We start from the raw sequence: 19,731 nt of genomic DNA on the forward strand, positions 1-19,731 counted from the left end.
TACAATACAGTGTTTGGAAAAGGCATTTTGATTAAAAACATCACAGAATCACAGAATGGGTGAAGTTGGAAGGGAGCTCAAGAGATGATCCAGTCCAATGTGTGATTCAGTCTGAACTTGCTGCTTGACCACTGAGCACAGAAAGGCCGTCAGAGATTATCCTACCCTGCTGTGCCTAAGTAGCCTGAAGAAAATACCTCCCATCTCATTACTGTGATTTGCCTACTGCTAACAGACCTGCTGAACAACCTTTGCGCGCTGTCCGGGCTTGGTGGCTGTCGGTCACCACACACATCTCCGCGCCGTCCGTTCTCACTCCTGCAGTGCGGAGCGGCCGCACGGCGCCGTGAGAAACGCCTGCCCTGTGGTGGGACTCCGTAGGATGCCGGGTGTCCTCCCATCCTGCAGAAACAGGAGGGTAGTTGGGGGAGGTCCCACTTGTCCCCACATAGGGACGGGGAGTCCTTTAGGCATCACATCCAGTGCCATGGCCGGCCTGCCTGAGCCCCGGCCTGCGGCCTGCTCCTCCGCTGCACCACGAGCGGCCAGGTCATGAGACCAGACCGCGCTCAAGGAAAAGAGATCTGTGTGAGCAGCCTGCGCCACGCGTAGCTTTCCTCCCTCCTTGTTAGCGTGGGATTGATGGAGTTGCAATGTTCCGGTGTTAGCGCGTCATCAGACAAGTTATTTTTTTTTTTAATGCTGCCTGCTGAGCTTAGGAGTCTTTCTGCTTGTGTTGCCTCCCTGTTTAACTCAGTCGCGGCCTCACAAAAGGAGGAGAAACTTTGATTTTGACATGCCTTCTTCTCTGTTCCCTTCTACAACTTCTGCAGGAAAAAAATAGTGATCAAGGGCATCCATCGCCGGTCCTTCCAGGGCAGAGCAGGGCCTTGTGTCAGAGGTCTTCTCAAAGCCTTGGGTGCAGCTGAAGCTGAGCTGCCCGAGGACACAATCTGAGCCCTGGCTTTGTCACCATCCCCACACCGACCACAGGGTTACTCATTCACATGCTTCAGAGCGCGCTCTTGCAAAGTGTGGCGGATTTAAGCCACTGGTTACTGTGGCTTCTTGAATTGAGGCATCACTGGGAACTTGTGGTGATGAACATAGATGTAGCAAGTAGGGTCCAGCCATCAGCTGTGCTTGTACGGCTCTGCTGCAGTCGTGTCTGCAACAGCTTTTGGGGAAAGAATTATTTTGGGTTGCCTTTCACCATCCCTGGGTCTGAAGATGGCTGTGACTTGCATCTTGTCTTTTCCACTGCTGAAGTCTCTGCAATGTTATTTTCCTCATGGTGATGGTGAGCACATTTCTGAGTGTCAAGGAGATCTCTAGCTCAAGCACATGTAATGCTGCTCTCATGTAACCTTGTTCTGTTCCCACTCCTCCTTACCGACCTCGGGAGCAGAATCAACAGGTGCCTTGAAATCCTCACCTGTAACATAAAGGGAGGAGGAACCACTACGTTATCAGGTAATTCAGGGTTAATATATTGCTTTGAAATATCCAATTGAAAGGGCTATTTCAATTGCTGTTGAAAGAGATGCTGTTTCTGCAAGGGCTCCACTAAGGGCTCCCAGGGCCCAGACTGACATCTCTGCAGTTTGGGGAAAGGGGGAAAGATTGGGGCTTTCCTGTCCCCCTTCCTCAAGGGAAGGGCTGTTGCTAAACCTAGAGGGAAGGCAGCAGGACACGGGGATCTACCAGGGAAGCTGACAAGGCAGCTCCTCCAGGATTCACTGGGTGCGTTGGCATAGTCAGTAATTTTTTTTTTTTTTTGTGCAATAAGAGGAAATCAATAGGCCACAGAAGTGCTTTCAAAACCATGTTTCCTACATGGCTCTCCATCCACTATCCCTGCCGTACCCGTGGAGCGGGGGCAGCGGCCACTTGACACTGCGTCGCAGTGCTGCCGGGCAGGCCGTGGAGCCAACGCCGCCCACAAACCTTCCCCCGTGCCCTTTCCTTGTGTTCCTCCCGGGTTAGAAAGAGTGGGAGACAAGTACCACTTCGGTGTCATCTTTGAAGTGAGTTTAAGGCAGTAGCATTTGCGATTTTAAATAGTAAGGCCCTGGTTTTCCCTTTACTCTGCATGCCCCAAAAAATCGTTACCATTAATGTCTGGGGAGGAAGTGTTTAGCCTGCTGATGCAGGAGTGAGATCAGGAGCAAGGCATAACTCTGCAAAGATTTATTCGTAGATTAGAATTAAAAGCAACCATCAGAGTATCACGTCTGACCTCATGTCTTAATACGCGCTGTGGTATCACAGCTGCTTAATTCTGCCTTTAGCCCAAGAAGAGCATCAGAAAAGCAAGTACCCTTCATTAGCATATTCTAATATAGCAATATCTTCAGGCTTGGCTCATTCTTATGCCAAAACTAGGAGCCAAGAGCAGTGCAGTGCCTTATGGTATTGATGGGAGGCCCGTGGGAGGAGGAGATTTGGGTATTTTATCTGTCTGCAGAGGACATGGTTGTATGGCTGTACAAATATTTGCAGAGGGTTTTGTTTAGTACTTTTGAGAATTATTTGCTGGCAACTCTAACCAATGTAGAGCTGAAAATCAGTTCTGTATCGCTTTGAAGACAGCATGGCATGAACTGAAATATGTTTCTTTTTAAAGAAGAAGACTTTGTCTTCAAAAATCTGTGTGGTCCTTGACAATTGCTTTCTAACATCTTCCGCTGGAAACTCCCCGCCAGTCAGCTTTCATGGGAAACATGCAGCACATTTCACATCTGGCTTCCCTTCTCTTGGACTATAACACAAAACTGCCCTTGAAATGCACCTGGAAAGCATTCAACGGGATGCCACACATGCAGAAAAGAGGAGCCACGCTGTCTGAACGGGTTGCACTGGGCTCTTGAATGTCATAACCACCAGCCAGCGTCTTGCTGAGCAACTTGCTAAAGGGACAAGATGAACGTCTTGACCAGAGGGGACTTAGTAATGAACACAGATGTTCATGGCCCTTGCTATTATTAAAAATATATATATAATATGCTTGTTAATGTATAGGTGGCATATAAATATACATAAGTACAACTATATGTTATTTTTATGTTTTATAAATTACATTACTCTCGTATTTATTATTATATTTAGCATATCATACTGACGCAGTGCTAAAGGGATGAGACGAGAGATCCAAGAATTCAGACAAGAAGTAGTGCTTGCTGTCCTAAAGAAAAAGTCCCCTGGAGGTTGGAGGTTCCCCTTTGGTGTTCCCCATTTTTCTGTCACTGAGATGCTTTTGGGGTGATCTTGCTGTTCTGCTTGTCTCTCGAATATAAAGTGTCTTTGAGTCCTGTGTTTTTGAGTTTTCTTTATGTGAATTTCGGCAAGCGACTGGCATTGAGAGTAGAGGGTTGTCTCGTGACCCCAGGAACAAGGGTTTTGGTGTTAGCCCCAGACTTCACATTTGAAGGGGAACGTCCCCCTCAGGGAGCACCAGAAATCTCCAGGGTCTTATTTCTCCTGGCAAGGTCATAGCCAAGACACAAGCTGCCATGGTTAATCCGTAGCCAAAAAAAGAGACATCGGCAACACATGTTGTTGAGGGAACCTCAGGGCACACGCTGTGTTGCTTCTGGTGAACCTTCTGCCGCGGGTGTCTTGGCAGTGAAAGGTCAGGCCAGGTCCGGCGCGGCTGCAGCTGTGGGATGGGTTGTGGAGCGGAGGGGAGAGCCTTTCCCCATGACTAAGAAAGAGTGGGAGTGACTCAGGAAGAGAGTGCTGCAAACACATGTGCCACCAGCGTAAGCGCCCGTGGTCCTTTGCATTGGCTTCAAAGTGGGGTCCTGGACAGTGTGCATGAACAGCATTTATGCAACTCAAGGAATCTAGAGACAAAAAAAAGAGGTCTTTTACCTTCTTCTGTTCAAGCTTAAGGAGAATTTTACTCAGCCATGTAATGATCTAAGTTCTTCATTGGCAGTAAACTGCTTTTCTAGGAATTTGTGTAGCAAGTAAAAAGCCGGTAAGGATTTCCCAACCTCCTTGACTTATTTGTGCTTGTGCTTCTTTGCAGTTGTCCAACACAGCGATTCTTCACCAGGTCAGACGAGACCAAGTGACAGACACCTGCCGAGCAAACAGTGTCTCGAGCAGGAAACGCCGAGTGCTGACGCCCAACGATCTCAAACATCTGGTGGTGGATGAAGACCATGAAATGATCTATTGTTACGTTCCCAAAGTGGCCTGCACAAACTGGAAGAGAGTCATGATGGTTTTGACAGGAAGAGGCAAGTACAGTGATCCGATGGAAATACCAGCCAATGAAGCCCATGTGTCTTCAAATTTGAAGACCCTCAACCAATACAGCATCCCAGAAATCAACCACCGCTTGAAAAACTACATGAAGTTCCTATTTGTTCGGGAGCCTTTCGAGAGGCTGGTGTCAGCCTACAGGAACAAGTTCACCCAGAAGTACAACACTTCCTTTCACAAGAGATACGGCACCAAAATCGTGAGGCGTCAGAGAAAAAATGCGACCCAGGAAGCTCTGCGGAAAGGCGACGACGTGAAATTTGAGGAGTTTGTGGCGTATCTCATCGACCCGCACACGCAAAGGGAAGAGCCCTTCAACGAGCACTGGCAGACTGTGTACTCCCTCTGCCACCCCTGCCACATTCACTACGACCTCATAGGAAAATACGAAACGCTCGAGGAGGATTCCAACTACATCCTCCAGCTCGCGGGAGTCGGCAACTACCTGAAGTTCCCCACCTATGCAAAGTCCACGAGAACTACTGACGAAATGACCACAGAGTTCTTCCAGAACATCAGCTCGGAGCACCAAACGCAGCTCTATGAAGTCTACAAACTTGATTTTTTAATGTTCAATTACTCAGTGCCAAGCTACCTGAAATTGGAATGAGGGATGGGTTAGGGGAGAGAGGGGAGAGAAAGCCTGTTTTATTTAAGATTTTTATTTGTCATAATAAATATGGAGAATGGGTTATTTTGTAAATTAATATTTTCTTTTTTTTTTTTGAATGATGCTGCGAGCAGCACAGTCAAAATTATTTAAATCAACTGTAAGAAAGGACAGCTCTCTTTGCAGGGTAACAGCATTGTGACGATCTAGCTGTAGAAATGAATAATTCTGCTACACTGTTTTAAAATGTTACTTGTGTTCTGGTGACTTTCCTTGATCTTGCATTCCTCAAATTCTAATTAATGTTATTTATACTTATTTAAAACATGGTCTCTCGGTAGGTTTCACTTTAGCAGCATAAACAAGATAGCGTGGACAAAAGGAATCTGGTTTTGTACTTTCCTCAGTTGAGCTTGTCTCTAGATATTAATACTCCTCCATTAGGCTTTCATGCTGGTAAATGTGGGAGTGGTTCTTGATAACCACATCTGGAAAAATACTGGTGGAAATAATTTCTTCAGAGAATGATATTGCACTTAGGCATGCTGAAAGGCTGTCTTACTAGTCCTGTGAGGAAAAAAAAATCAGATTTTGGTGGATACGTGATATCTAAAATTCCTATGTGAGAGAATTGTGAATGTATTCCTGAGAAAGAGAAACTATGAACTTTTTAATTTGGTCTGAATGATTTTTATGAAGAATACAATTAGAATCCCAGTGTCTCATAATTCCCAGCCTGCCAGCCCAGCTGAATGCAGATTTACATCCAGAAGTGGATTGGTGGATGTTGCATCAGAAAAATCAGCGTTTTGAAAGTAGTGGTTTTGCAAGTGGGGGGTTTGTGACTGCCCAAAGCAAAAGACACTTAATTCTTATCCAGGATGTGAAGGGTGAGGGCCTCCCACCTTCTGAAAGATCCTGCCTTCTTAACCAAGGGGCAACCAGAATTTCTCATGTGCTCAGAAAGTGCCGGTCATAACACATTGCTATAAAGGATGTGGGCATGTCATTTAAGACGTCAAAAAGGCATCTTCTGGTTAATCTGCAAGCACCCAAGGCAATAAAAAAGGTCTCTCATCTCCCTACATGCTGGTTTCACGACTTTTTCCTCTCATGGGGAGTGGGAATCTTATTTTTTTAGTGGATTTCTAATTTCCAGCGAGCTGATATTCCAGCTAGGTTAATTCTAGCATGAGAACATGCCCTTTTCCCATACGCTGAATGTTTCAGTCGCAGCTATTGCGCTTACGGTACTCGTTGGGATGGCAGGTTGGACAAGCAGGAGGATACCAAACAATCGTTTTGAACAGGCAAAGTTGTTGTTCACAGCAAATAAGTAAGGAAAGAAAGGGATTTTAATGTGGAGGTGCACTAGCCAGCCCAGGGAGCAGAGGCTGCACAGGCTTCTCCAGGTGTTTAGTTTGGTGCAAGTGAGATGTGCAGCCAGGAGAGCAGGGGGAGTGCGGCAGGACATCGGTCCCTGCATGCCCCCAGGCTGTCCTGAGCAGGGAGCCCCTGTTTCCACCACCAAGAAAGTTCAGATTTCCAAAAAACATGGAGTGGCTTTGGTTTTTGCCAGCCTCCATGAACCTGCAGTTTTTCTGGCAAAAAAAAGAGGGCAAATCGGCAAAGGGAGGCTGAGGCTTAAGTGGAAAAATTTGCAGGAACCTCAAATCTATTTTACAGTTGCCTGATAAAATGGCATTTTGAATTGCAATCTTCCTATAAGCAAATCCAATATTTCTAAAAAATGAGTGAAAAACTACATAAACTCAGCAGAAGGCAGATTTTTTTTGACAGTATCAAGGCCAGATCCTGAAAAAGTTCTAATGTGCTGCAGCTGATAATAGCCAGTAAATTTCATTAGCCGCCAAGACACGTACATGGTTAAAGAAGAAAAAGATAGGATCCATCTTATTTTATAGAAATCAGTCACTAAGTAAATCTCAGTGAAGAACAAATTAGCATAACAAGCACCAGCGAAAGGCCTTTCACAATTGTGTTTGGGCTTACCCAGGATTTGGAGAGTTATTATTTTATCATGCCCTACAAATAAATCTCTCATCCATGCTGGAACAGACACGGTTTTTATTACCCAGGGCCTATTTATAATCTGGAAGACTAACACAAGGGCTAGTGAAGAAGTGGCTGTCTAAATCTGACAACTCTGAATTCCTAAGTGGTTTCTGATTGCTGACTAGTGTTTTACTTGAAAGCAGTTTTGTCTCGTTTAGAGTATGCGGAGCTGTTGCAAGTGCCTATCACAGTGTGCCCTGTTCTTTTATTTGTAATTCAATGGTTTGTTAAAAAAAAAAAAATCTGTATGAGAGTAGATGAGATTTCCCATCACCACCATCAATATTTCCAACAAGCTATTTACTTGCTTGCTGTTGTATTCAGCTGTGCTAATGTTTTGGTCCTATTTTCTCTTTGATTACTCTGGTTGAGTCCACTCCAACCAGATCTGATTTAAAGGTCTTCATTTAAAAAAAAAAAAAAAAGGCTGCAAAAAGCAAATATTTTAAAATGGGGAGTGCTCCCCCCCACTTCTTTCTGTACTTTTTGCTTATCTTGCTCATGAGCACATGGTTATCTGCTCTTGGCTCTTCCCTTGCGTTTGGCTGCGCTGGGGACACAGAGGTCGGAAGCGCGCCGAGGAGCCGGCGGGGGCTGCGCTGTTTGAGCTGGGGCTTTCCTGGGTTGGTTCCCCACGTCCTGCTTCTCTGCAGCCTCCTGGCACCCGGGTGCAGGCTCCACCCCGCGTGGCTCCTGTCCAGTCTGACACGGGTGCTTCCTCATCACTGACTCATCGGTGTCTTGGTCCCAGGGCCCTGTTGGCCTCGCGTGCTGTGTCTCATGGCCTGCGTGCCACGTATTGCCTGTGGGCTTTCTTGTTGGAAATGCTCAAAGACAAGTGGGATGTGACGTTGTCCTGCGCACGGAATACAGGGCCCGAATTAGGTCTAGCCAAGGAGGATGGGAAACGTTAGGGAATAACCTCCTTATTCGGGCTGCTGGGCATGCTGTTTTGCCAGAGCCTAAAGATGCTTTTTGAACTGACTTTCATGGGCAGATGTGCGGGGTGGTTCCTCCTCCGCTTGGAGACCCTTCGCAGAGAGGAGGCAGGTCAGGGAAGCAGGTTTCTTTCATCCCCTCTCTTCACTGCGTTTCCATCCTGGACAAGTAGGGCTGTCTGGCTGCTGCCTCCTTCCAGTGCCCGTCGGGGACAGGTTTGTTCTCACTGTGGGCACAGCTAGTCCCAGGAAAGGAAAAGGCCAAACTGTATCCACGGCAAGAGACGCTTGAGGAGCTGCTATTTTAGAACATGATGTTGGTTATGGTCAGGTAGTGGGGAGAGAGGATCAGCTGCCTCAAAAAACGTTGGACCTGAAGGTGGTGAGAGCTGGTGCTTCCCCACGAGCCATGCGGGGAGCCCCTCGGCTGAGGCCCGCGGCGCCGCAGCAGCAGCGGGTCCCTTCCTCCCGGCGGCTCCCAGCCCCTCAGCCTGGCTCCGGCCCCTCCGGCCCCTCCGGCCCCTCCGGCCACAGGAGCAGGTGGGGAGGCGCTGGCTCTGAGTCCCCCCGTGCAAAACATGCCCGTTTTCACAAAACCTTGCAAACGGCCTGAGCCTTGCGTTGCATAAGGCGCGTGACATCAGCCACGAGCAGAGCAGAGGTGCTTTTAGAAGCCAGTTTACCCCAGGTGTTTTAGGGTTTTGCTGTAGTCTGCTGCACTTTTCAGGTACAAAAAGGGACTGTCCTTACTATTACTCTTGTTACAGAGAGTGTTATTTTCTTACATGCATGCACAATGAAATGTGTACGAATAATTTAACATCAATGTGGGGTTGGATTTTTTTTTTTACTTATTTGTATGCAGTAGAAGGCTTGTTGTAGAAGAGTATCTCCTCATACCTAAATATACTGTTAATAAAGAAAAAAAAAAGCTAAATTATACATTGCCAACACAAGTATGAACTGCTCATGAATCTTTCCTTAAAAAGCCATTCAAGCCTGATTATTTTTCTAAGTAACTTCAATTAAATTGAAGAAAGAAAGTTCTCTCTGTGTGCTTTATTTCTGGCTTAAACTCTCGGGGTTGTGGGTGGGATTTTGTCTGCAAGTCTTTGCTTTTTCATAAGGACTTTTGTGGTGGTATAAGCAAAAGACTCAAAATCACAAAGTGGGGAGCTGGAAAACTAAAATCTTGTAATGGGATCGGTCTTGTTCCCTTCTTTCCCCATTCCCCCAGCTCCAACAAGTGGAGCAGCAGAGGGATTTGGCCTCTCTGCTACTGCTGTTTCACAGGCAAGTCAAAAATGAAGGATTACTCTATGAAGATGAAAACTCCAGACTCAAATCTCATTTTCAGGGTGGCCACTGGGATCTCTGAAACCCAGGGGCCACCTGAAAGCAGATGTGGTCAAGGAGCTCAGGTCCCACAAAGGCACCACTGCAGCTATCTGATGGTGGCCCTTTACTTTGGGTCTCTTCACCATACCTGATGCCTGCACAGAGGTACCTGGAGGTGCCTCCTCAGACCCCTAAGTTAGAGACCATGGCAAGGGGAAGAGCTGGGAAAGGGGGACAGGCACCCTACACTCTTGTAACATGCAGCTTTCACATCAAAGGAAAGGCAAAACAATAACATGGTCAAGATTAACCAAAATACCAGCCTGAGGGAAACATCTCAGCTCAGTTTTGCTCTTGAACACAGAACAACTAACGCAGTTGGCCTCTTTGCTCCTTCTTAGGGACCTCATTCAATCGGCAGAAAAATTAAATGCCTGCTGGCCTGTCTGGGGCTGGTCTGGGTTTACAGCGAGCGAGGGCGAGGGCTGTCAGTGGGGTGAGGGCAGCCTGCCCAGAACTGCAATCCCACTTCAAACAGGGGCATTTGTGAGCCACTGAGTTGAAGTAAATCCCAGCAATCATCTGGTGTGCTTTAGGCCATATGTATAAAAGTTTTCCTCTCTAAATGCAAATTTGGTCACAGCAGCTTTTTGCTCAATGTTCCCAGCACTCCCTAAACCTGTGTCATCATGTGGCTTTCAGTGAGGCCACAGCTAATGCCGAAGTGGAAACTTCCAAAGGTGAGGAACCTGCGTGCACAAGGACATTACCTCCATAAATAATATTGAGGAAAAATATCTTCCTGGACTAAGCAAGCTGATTAACAGGAGCTGACATGAAAGGTTATACCCACGACCCTGTAAGCCCTTGACAGGGTGCACAGCCACCTTTCAAAGGATTGTCCCACCAGGTAACAAACCATCCTGCATCATGGTGCCTGCATGGACATGCCTTGCTCTTCCTAGTCATTGAAGGCTTGAAAATGGGGCTGTTCTCCGAAAGACAGAGAGGGCAAATACCACCTCAGCTCAGCTCAAGTCCTTCAGTCCCTCATTTTTAGGGACAGCTTAGCGTGCTGAGGTGTGGTACCAAACAGCTTCAAGGCCAACACTGACGCAACCTCTTCATAACAGGAAACCTTCAGGATAGACCTACCACTAACTTCTTGCTGCACAGGGCTGGAATGATCCATGGATCAGCCCATGCCATCGCTAGCCCAAGACTCCTTCAGAAATAGCTGCTGCCCTTCACAGATGTGTTGCTGGAAGGGACCTCCGGAGGGTCAGGGACCTCTAGGCCAGCCTTCTGCCCAAGGGCACCAAGTCGAGGTCAGGACAGCCATAGATTTGGCTGCCTCAATACCTCCAAGGATGGAGGGATCACCCGCTCACTCGTGTGAGCTGTCCCAGTGCCATTCCACCCCTCCAGCAAAGACAAATTTTCCCAATGGCCAGGCTGAAACATCCAACCTTCAACTTGTGTCCATAACCTATCACTATCTGAGGAGCACTGTGGAGCCCTTTTCTGTGTGAGTTGCCTTCATGTGGCTGTAGGCTGCTATTAGGCCGCCAGACAGCTACCCTGCCACCAGACTAAACAAGACCAGATTCCTCCACCTCTCCTCATAGGTCATATGCCTCGGGGCTCTGAGCATATTGGTGGCCTTACCCTAGCCCCTCTCCAGCATCTCAATGACCCTCTAGGTGGGTCCCAAAACCAGATGCCATATTCTGGGTGCAGCACTGCCAGCAGCAAATAGGGCAGTTTTTGTCTGCTGGCCCTGCTCATCCTGAAGCAAACTGTCCAGGGTAGCCCATAGTGTGCAATGAGAACACACTGGTGACAAAAAAAGTAAAACATAGCATCTCCTGAATAGGTGGGTAGCACACAGTGGGGTCCTAGCTAGCTTAGAGTTTGAGGCAATTTCCACCCCACCATCCCACCACCCTGCTCTTTCTAATTAACAGTTGGAGCAGTATCACAGCTTCCTGAAATTGCAGACAAACTTCAGAGAGATAACTGAGAAGGTCTCAATCTAAGTGAATGATTAGACCAGTTCTAGCCACTGTGTTGATTGCTTGCCTCCCCTGGCAATTTGGCACAGCAAGAATTACATTTGAGAGCAATGCAATCAGGCACTCTGTCAGTACGGAGGTCAGAGAAAGTCTCTATACCATGACAAGAAGGTATCGGTTTCAAAAGCTTCTTCATTCATGAAGGCAACTGGCCCATAGAAATGAGAGCCAGGAAGGATCCTCGCACTGCATGGAGGCAGAAGGGCCCATGGAAGCAAGTGCAAGCAAGCAGCACACGCACACATGGAGGTGACCTGTGCATCTCCCTTTGCAGAGCTGAAGGATGGGAAGAGCCAGGTGGGATGTTTTAAAGAATCGGTATCATACACACGCAAAACTGGAACCTTTTCTGTAGCTGCTCAGAAGCTCCTACTGATCCAAACTGCCAATCACAACTCTCCATGTTGGAGATGGGGGGGTCTGAGAGGCAAGAAAAGGCCCCACTTCACAGCCCTTGGGCTATTCTTCATTGTCTTGTAAGGTGGCATGAGATGAACCTGTTTCCTAACACTGCCACATAGTATTGAGAGACTCACAGTATGAGAGAGAGAGAGACTCATAAAATAAAATTTTATGGTAGAGCCCAATCTTATGCCTTGATGCTCTCCAAGACGACATAGTCAAAACCTACCTCCCCAAATCAAATGCATGTCAATTAAAAAAATGTAGGTTAAACAAGAAAAAAAAAATCGTTATTTTCCCTGTTTAAACAACAGGCCCTTTTCCCTGTTACTCAAAATGTCAATCTCCAAGAGCGCCCGAGCTTCTGGAATGTGAGAGTCAACGCGCGATCAATAACCCACTTCTGTTGCTTATGTTAGAAGCATTTAGGCTTGAAAGTAGCAACCTATTCATGGAGGATAAATATAGAAAATATTTTTACTCAATTATAAGTTGTTAAAAATATCCTTTCCTGACATTTTTAAAAAGTTACTGACTTTGACATTGAAATTGGAGTCCTTTACATTTTTGACTAAATGCAGACCTGAGATGATAGTATTTCTTTAGCAGCATATATCCAACACAGGTTCAATAAACACCCAAGGTATTTTGGAAAGATGAGACTTAGCACTTCATGCAATAGTATGTGGGTTTGAAAATTTCATATAAGTCAGAGATTTTACTTAAAAAAACGAAAAAAAAAAAGCAGCAAAGCACAAAGCACATATGTGCCTTCACCAGCAAAAGTCAATCCAAAAGTTTATGACCTCATTTCTATTTTTTGACTAATATATGAGGCTGTCAAGGTATCATGTAGTTGAATAATAACAGCTAATCCATTAGGTTTCAGCTTATTCAGTAGTTTTAAAGCTAGATTTATACCAGGGGAATTCATGGCTTTATAGGTAGCAAAATGTTTCCATGTCGTCAATAAATATTTGCAGTCAATCAAAAGCAACAACTTGCAACAGGCCCTTATTTCCTGTAAAAGCTTCTGCAGAGAAGGGGTTTAAACCCTGGTTAGGCTTTTGCTAGAGAGACTTATCCTAGAATATAACAATTTTTCTAGCTAACGAGTGTTCAGTTTTATCTCTAAAATAAAGATTTGTCTCATAAAAATGATCACTCCATTAACGCAATCAAGCAATGCAAATCTTTACTTTTTAAAAAAATTTATGAAAAATGTAGATGTGGAAAAAATGACAAATAATAAAATGCAGTGCAGCTATGCAAAGAAGACAAACACCATTTGCAGAAGCTTGCAGCTAAATGTTGAGATGCCTATTCAAGAAAAACAAAATATTCTGCTTTCTGGGACTGTAGCTCTATGCAATTTATTAAGAATTTGCCTTCAGTAATATGGAAAGACATAACAATTCAGCTATTGTGTAGTAAGTATGCAATGTGCTTTGCTGTTTCATCATAAAAATGTTCCTGGTGTATATATAATAAGATTTTTTTTTTTTTGTGCAGTATGTACCATTTATACCACAGATGCTTTTAAGCTTCTCTTTTTTCACTTAGGAAATTTTCAAAAAATTAAACAAACAATTATTTTTTTAAAAAAAATAAAATATTGAAGTCAACAGACAAGGATTAGAAGAAAGAATAGCTGAATTAAATTCACATGAGAAATTAAATCTGCCTAACTAAGGAAATGGCATACAAGATGGAAGAAAGTTTAAGATGGAAAGTCTCTGCTGAAGGTTTGGAGAGTCTTGCCAGGAGATATTCAGCAATAAATTGGAGAGACGCATCTAGGCACAGAGTGAAGTGAATAATCTTGCTTGTTTTTTTGTAGCTTGTTTCAGATTCCCTGACAAATCTTTGCCAGGGATACTGGGAGCTGATTGACACCACAGAATGGCTTCCCAATCACACCGATGAGCAGCTGTGGCACAGGGTGGCATCCAAGCGGGTTTTGAAGATCTCCAGAGAAGGAGACTCCACAACCTCTCTGGGCAGCCTGTTCCAGGGCTCTGTCACCCTCACTGTTAAGAAATTTTTCCTTAAGTTCCTGTGGAACTTTCAGTGTTTCAGTTTGTGGCCATTACCTCTAGTTCTGTCAGTGGCCACCACTGAAAAGAGGCCAGCACCATCCTTTGCACTCCCTCCCTTGAGGTACTTATAGACACTGCTCAGGTCCCCTCTCAGCCTTCTCTTCTCCAGGCTGAACAGGCCCAGCTCCCTCAGCCTCTCCTCATAGGGCAGATGTTCCAGGCCTAGATCATCCTTGTAGCCCTGCACTGGACTCACTCCAGCAGCTCCACATCCCGCTTGTACTGTGGAGCCCAGAACTGGACACAATACTCCAGATGTGGCCTCACCAGGGCTGAGTAGAGGGGCAGGATCACCTGCCTCGACCTGCTGGAGACGCTCTTCTTCATGCACCCCAGGATCCCATTGGCCTTCTTGGCCATGAGGGCACACTGCTGCCTCATGGTCAACTGGTCGTCCACCATGACACCCAGGCCCTTCTCTGCAGAGCTGCTCTCCAGAAGGCTGCTCTCTCACACCCAGAGGTGTGATATGGAAAGCATTTAGATCAACACTAAATAAAATAATCTGCTAGACCTTAGACCCTAGATCTACTTAGACCTGCTTTGAGGTCTAAGGTATTTTGTGACAGTTTTTGGCTTGTGGAGGCTCCCTCTAAAGACATCATGACCTGCGGGTCCTCCATGCCTTAAACCAGGCTCAGGCTGTGCTCACATGTGCTGCCACAGTGACTCGTGATGGGCGCTACTGTTAAACCCTCCTTCATTATCCAGTTTGAATGCAAAGTAACCTGTTCAGTCAGAGGAGATTTCCAGCTGGAGGCAAGTATGTTAGTTTTCCCTCTGGCAGCACATTTCAATAGAGGAATTCAACCAGGTGTGTTCCTGCTTAGAAATTAAAAAGAAAAAAAAACCCAATAAAACATGGTCATATTTTCTTTGATCAAATAAAGAGCCTCGGGGAGATTAGTTGAAGAGACGATGTTGACAGTGGTTTCATACTGCATCACAGGATTTACTGATGCGATCTGGATATGCTTCATGATACCTGTGGACTCGGATCAGGGTGCAAGCCAGGTGTCCACAGCGGGACTGCCTGCTGCATTACCAGGCGCTCCCCTTGTTTTCTGCAGCTCTGCTGGACAGCTGAGCAGCAGCCGCAGAGTGTTCAGTCCTGATCACTCTGTCAACTCGGAGAGCTCAGTTCTGGCTTCCAGATGTGCCCACTTGTATTTTTAGGTCCAAGTTTGAATTTTTTTAATGAATTAAATTCATAGTGGGCTGGTGACTGAGGATACCGTTATCTCCTGGTTCCAGAGAGGAGCTAAAAAGGTGTCAGTGGCCTAATGGAGCTGGCTCTGCCCAATGGCTAGTGGCAGCCCCCAGCATATCTGAGGGTGAATTACACAGTCCCCTGCCTAACTCTGCAGAGAAGCTGGGCTACAAACACAGGAGCACTCACACACTTGAGGTTGACAACACAGCCTCCCTTTCCCTAATTCTGAGGACTTCTGTTGGAAGAAATAATAAACCGGATGATCTAGAGGCCTTCTGGGGGTCAGAGCTGCCCTCACAGCACGCAGAAGAGGTGTAGATCTCTCGCCTGATCTACGTAAAAGAGGAAGGCACAGAGATGAACCTTGTCTCCTGTGCGTGGCACAGTCTCATGTGTAGATGAACAGAACCGAAGAGTTACAAGATTCCATCCTTTCACCTACTGCCATGCTCTTTATAATGCAAAGGACACATTCAGGCTTTGTTCAAAACACAGGATTTAGTTCTAAGTGGCCAATAGTCACAGTCTGGGACAGTCTCTCTCTTGCCTTGTAAAGTCTCATGCACAGGGTGCACAACCAGCCACGACAGTGAATGGCAGAGTGTTTCGTGCTCTCTGGAATGTTACTCTTAGTGTTTTATAATGGGTCTTTACAAAATGAATCAGCCCTCTAACGTGGGAATAGAGCAAAGGCAAGCTATAAGAAGGAGGGTGTCTTCTAGTATGCCAATTCGCAGCATTTTATTATTGCACCTAGGGCATGCTGGATTTGTGAGTTTATTTGTGGAGACTTTAGTGCGTTCTACTCCACCAGAGGCTGTGGGTGGACAGGGTGTTGTTTCCAGAGGCATGTTAAAAACTCACACTACAACAGTACCTAATGGTCTTAATGGATTAGGCTTTGAGGAAGCAGCAATGGAAATCCTAAGGGGTAAAGAATATCAGTAAACCAAAAATTTTCACACATTAGATAAACAAGGACCTTCCTTATTCCTCCAAATTGTCTACTCCTTGGACCACAAGTTCAGATGATCTTGGTAACTGAGCTGATTTCAGTTATTTCATGTGGCCACACTTAAAAAGCTGACTTTTGGTTTGGAAATGCTCCAAATCCCAGAGATACTCTTATAGTTTAAGGGAGGGCTACCATTCATTGCTCTAGAACTGCAATTAATCAAACAAGTCTACTAAAGGCTACATTTTCATGTGTAATGAGTAAAAACTGGTTCAGTCTTCAAGACAAATGAGACTAAGCATTCTAATCTTGGATACTATACCAGAAGTAAGAATTGGTTGTGTCAGCAGAGACACAGCACAGCTCCTTGGAAGGGAAATATTTAATGGGAAAAATGGCTTTGGATGATGTAATGCTAACTGTACTTAGAGGATTCACAGAAAAGTAGCCTAATGGATGATTGCTTCCCAAGTAAAAGTTGATTGTGTACAACTACTGTAGCTCCTGATTTTTGAGAAGCAGCTTAGAATGACAAGTTTATTCAAATGATGCTCTACTTTGGCCAGGACTTGTCAACAGCTTCATTAATCAGAAACAAAAGACAGAAAAAAGGAGCAGATAGGATTTTTAGATCCTGTTCACTGTAAAGCCTATAATGCAAATCTGAAACTAAAGATAGTAACTCCTAAGGCAGTATTAAGAAGCCAATTATGTCTACCAAATAATTCATTCAGGACCACATTTCACTTGCAAAAAGCAGATTTAAAATTATTCCAGGGAAGCAATTCCTTGACCTCTCAAGGCTTTTATCAACTCTTGCAGAGGAAATAAACTCCCAAAAGAGAGAGGAGAAGAATGTTAAATAAAGCTAATGGGCAAGCTGAGTAAAGGGAGAAGGAAATTTCAAGTATTTTTTTGAACCAAGAAAAGTATAAATACTGCATATGATGAACTGTGGCCTGCACACTAAATAAACCACTGGAAGGATGTGAAATCAAATGAAAAAGTCTTAATTGCAGAGCAACTGAGGCCCACGCAGCATGGGGAGGGTAGCGGGCTAGAATGCCCTTGTTTCCCAGCCCTAACAAAGCTGAATGGCTAAAGGATACATTGCTGCTCTCGGGTACCCCTGCTGAATATGACAATGTTGAGTAGTTACTAAACATCTTAGCTTTAATTGTGAATTATTCCTGTTCTGGTAATCCTAGATTCCCTAGAGCACCTATGCAAAACATGCATAATATGATAAAATTCTCACTGAATTTAACGAAAAGCCTTTCTTTTATGAAGGGCAGAATGAGGCTTTAATGAAGGAATGCACCTCTTTGTTTTTGTTAGTTCTTTCTCTCCTCCTGTGTATACAGAAAGCTCATTTATATCTTTGAGTAGGCACGGGAAAATGATAATGAAAAAGGTAACTGAACAATTGGCTTCACTAGGAATTGGATTTGAGATCAATTTAAAAACATATGATAGCACAGAACAATCCAGAAAAAAAAAATCTTCTAGAGACTTTATGCCACCTCCAAAAGGAACTTCAGGATAGACTTCAATTAGCCTCTCTATTATTATATGCTGGATGTCTTTGCATCACCGATTCTGCCATAATAATAATAATGAATTTCACATGTCTCTCCCATCCGATACCTCCTCAGTTCTGCAGTCTAATCACTCACCCATTTGTCGGCAGGCTGTATCAGCATTTATTTATTGGGAAAATATTTAACATGCTAAGAATACTGTCATGACTAAATACTGTAATGCACTCATGCATCACATAAGCACGGCTGAGTCAAGTTATCTCAAGAAATTTTAATTTTAAGAATTCTGCAATTAATTTAAAAAAGACTTTAAAAAGCAGTAATTCCAATGAGAAAAACACTTAAAATGGCAGTTTAGTTCATTCAGATGACAGTTCTATCAGAATTAAAAACTGCATCTAAATCTATAGCCAAAATAAATAATTGCTATTTAAAAAACAAAAAACTGTTACCTCCAGTCCATATTACACAATTTAACAGAAGTATTTCCCATAATGTTACATACAAGAAACTATTTTAAATAACATTAATACAAACTAAGAAAAGTTAGAAAACCTAAAATCAGACAGACTTTATCTCATATAATAAAAGACATAATACGTACGATTTATCCACCAACTATGTTATCATAACTGTACGAAAAGCTTAAATAAAAATGTTTAAATGAGGTGCTAGAAGTTGGGCATCTAAATCAGTGTAGGCACTGAAACAGCTGATTTCATTTTCAGAACTGCACGCTTGTTTAATTTCCATAGAATTTAAGGTGACCAACACCTACAAAAGTCCCACTAATACTTATGCACATAATTAGCTTAATTCATCCAAGTAGCTCCATTAAATTAAAATGAACAATTTATATACATGAACTCATGACTAATGTTTACAGAACGACATATGTAATTACATAAGCAATATGTAACATATGTAGATATATTTAGTTGTCTAATTTAAATCTCAAAATCTAAAACTTTTTATAATAATATTTTAAATTAGATTTTTTACAGAATTATGTATTAGCATGTATTCTGGAGTCTTTAAAAACATATGCTGTAAGGAACTCTCACCATTTTTTAAAACAGAGAAATTAGTACATTTTTTCAAAGTGGTGGCCAGAGTCCCCACTTAGCAAAGTATTATATGAAAAAGTGAGGTATGCAAGGATGAGAAATCACTCAGAAACAGTACTTTTCCCTATGGGCTATACCAGACTTCCAAAGCAGAAATCCTGATAGCAACGGTAGAGATTTATGCTAGGAAACAGATGAGAGATGGTATGAAATTTCAGAAGTTTATGTAGCTGTGTAAGTGTTTAAGAAGGCAACATATTCTTTTATGCTCTAAATTTTAATTAGGGAAAAATACATATGAATCAACACCACTAAATATTTTACTTAAGTCTAAATACCGACATACTTTTTAAGTATATCAAATTCCAGGGCCATCACAACACCATTACTACTGATTAGTTAAGCATCTTTCCCGTTGCTAAATGAAAATACCCTTTTCAACACAACTAGTTTTGATTATTTATCCAATACTTTTGGACACTGATACTTGATCAGATCAGTGTCCCATTCTGCATCATTACTTTGCATCATTTCTGATAAACTGCAACAGTAAAATAATTAGGTTGCTCTTTTTAGTTAGAAGGAAAAGGGCTCAATCCTACGGACACTTTTCAAAGGTCTCATTTTTTAAATGCTGATGGTCATGTTAGTATATGTAAAATAAAGCATGTGACAAAATGTTCAGACAATCAGGGTTCAGATCACTATAATATTTATTATTGATATAAAGCCTGCAACATTCAGAGAGCTATAGCACTGGAATTGCAAGATCAGAACATATCAACAAGTCAGGTAATGTCTGAAGAACTGAATTCATCTGAGGTCTACCAGTCATTTCTGTGGGAAGATGAACATATATAACCCACTTCATCTGGGAGGAGAAAAAAAAAAGTCAGGCTACTGATTGGCACAATGTTCCTCATCACCACTGAATGATCAATTAGATTTTTTTTCTGATTCACACTACATGAAATGAGTTGTTCTTTTAAAAGACCAGATCTTTTTTAAAAAGGTACAGTTGGTAAAAGATTGATCTGCCCTTCACTGTCTCTACTTGGATGTTTTCAACTAGCAGCAATTCTTGTTTTCATTATAAAGGTGTCAAACTGCTCCTAGCTCCATCTTTTGTAAAAAAGACAAAAACA

General features: G+C 43.7%; 1 protein-coding gene across 2 annotated transcripts in view; it reads left to right on the forward strand.

The window, feature by feature from the left end:
* CHST11 (carbohydrate sulfotransferase 11) overlaps positions 1–5,217 on the forward strand; it is a 157,725-nt gene extending 152,508 nt beyond the window's left edge. For both annotated transcript variants that reach the window (XM_088521644.1, XM_088521645.1), the window contains exon 3: positions 4,034–5,217. In XM_088521644.1, the coding sequence (XP_088377770.1) occupies positions 4,034–4,882 (849 nt within the window). In that variant the 3' untranslated portion in view covers positions 4,883–5,217. The remainder of the gene's footprint in view (positions 1–4,033) is intronic.
* Positions 5,218–19,731: the final 14,514 nt, after the last annotated feature.

Source organism: Tinamus guttatus, unplaced genomic scaffold (genome assembly GCF_059628265.1).
Source record: "Tinamus guttatus ecotype Peru unplaced genomic scaffold, ASM5962826v1 Tinamus_guttatus_pri_ptg000125l, whole genome shotgun sequence".
NCBI lineage: Eukaryota > Metazoa > Chordata > Aves > Tinamiformes > Tinamidae > Tinamus > Tinamus guttatus.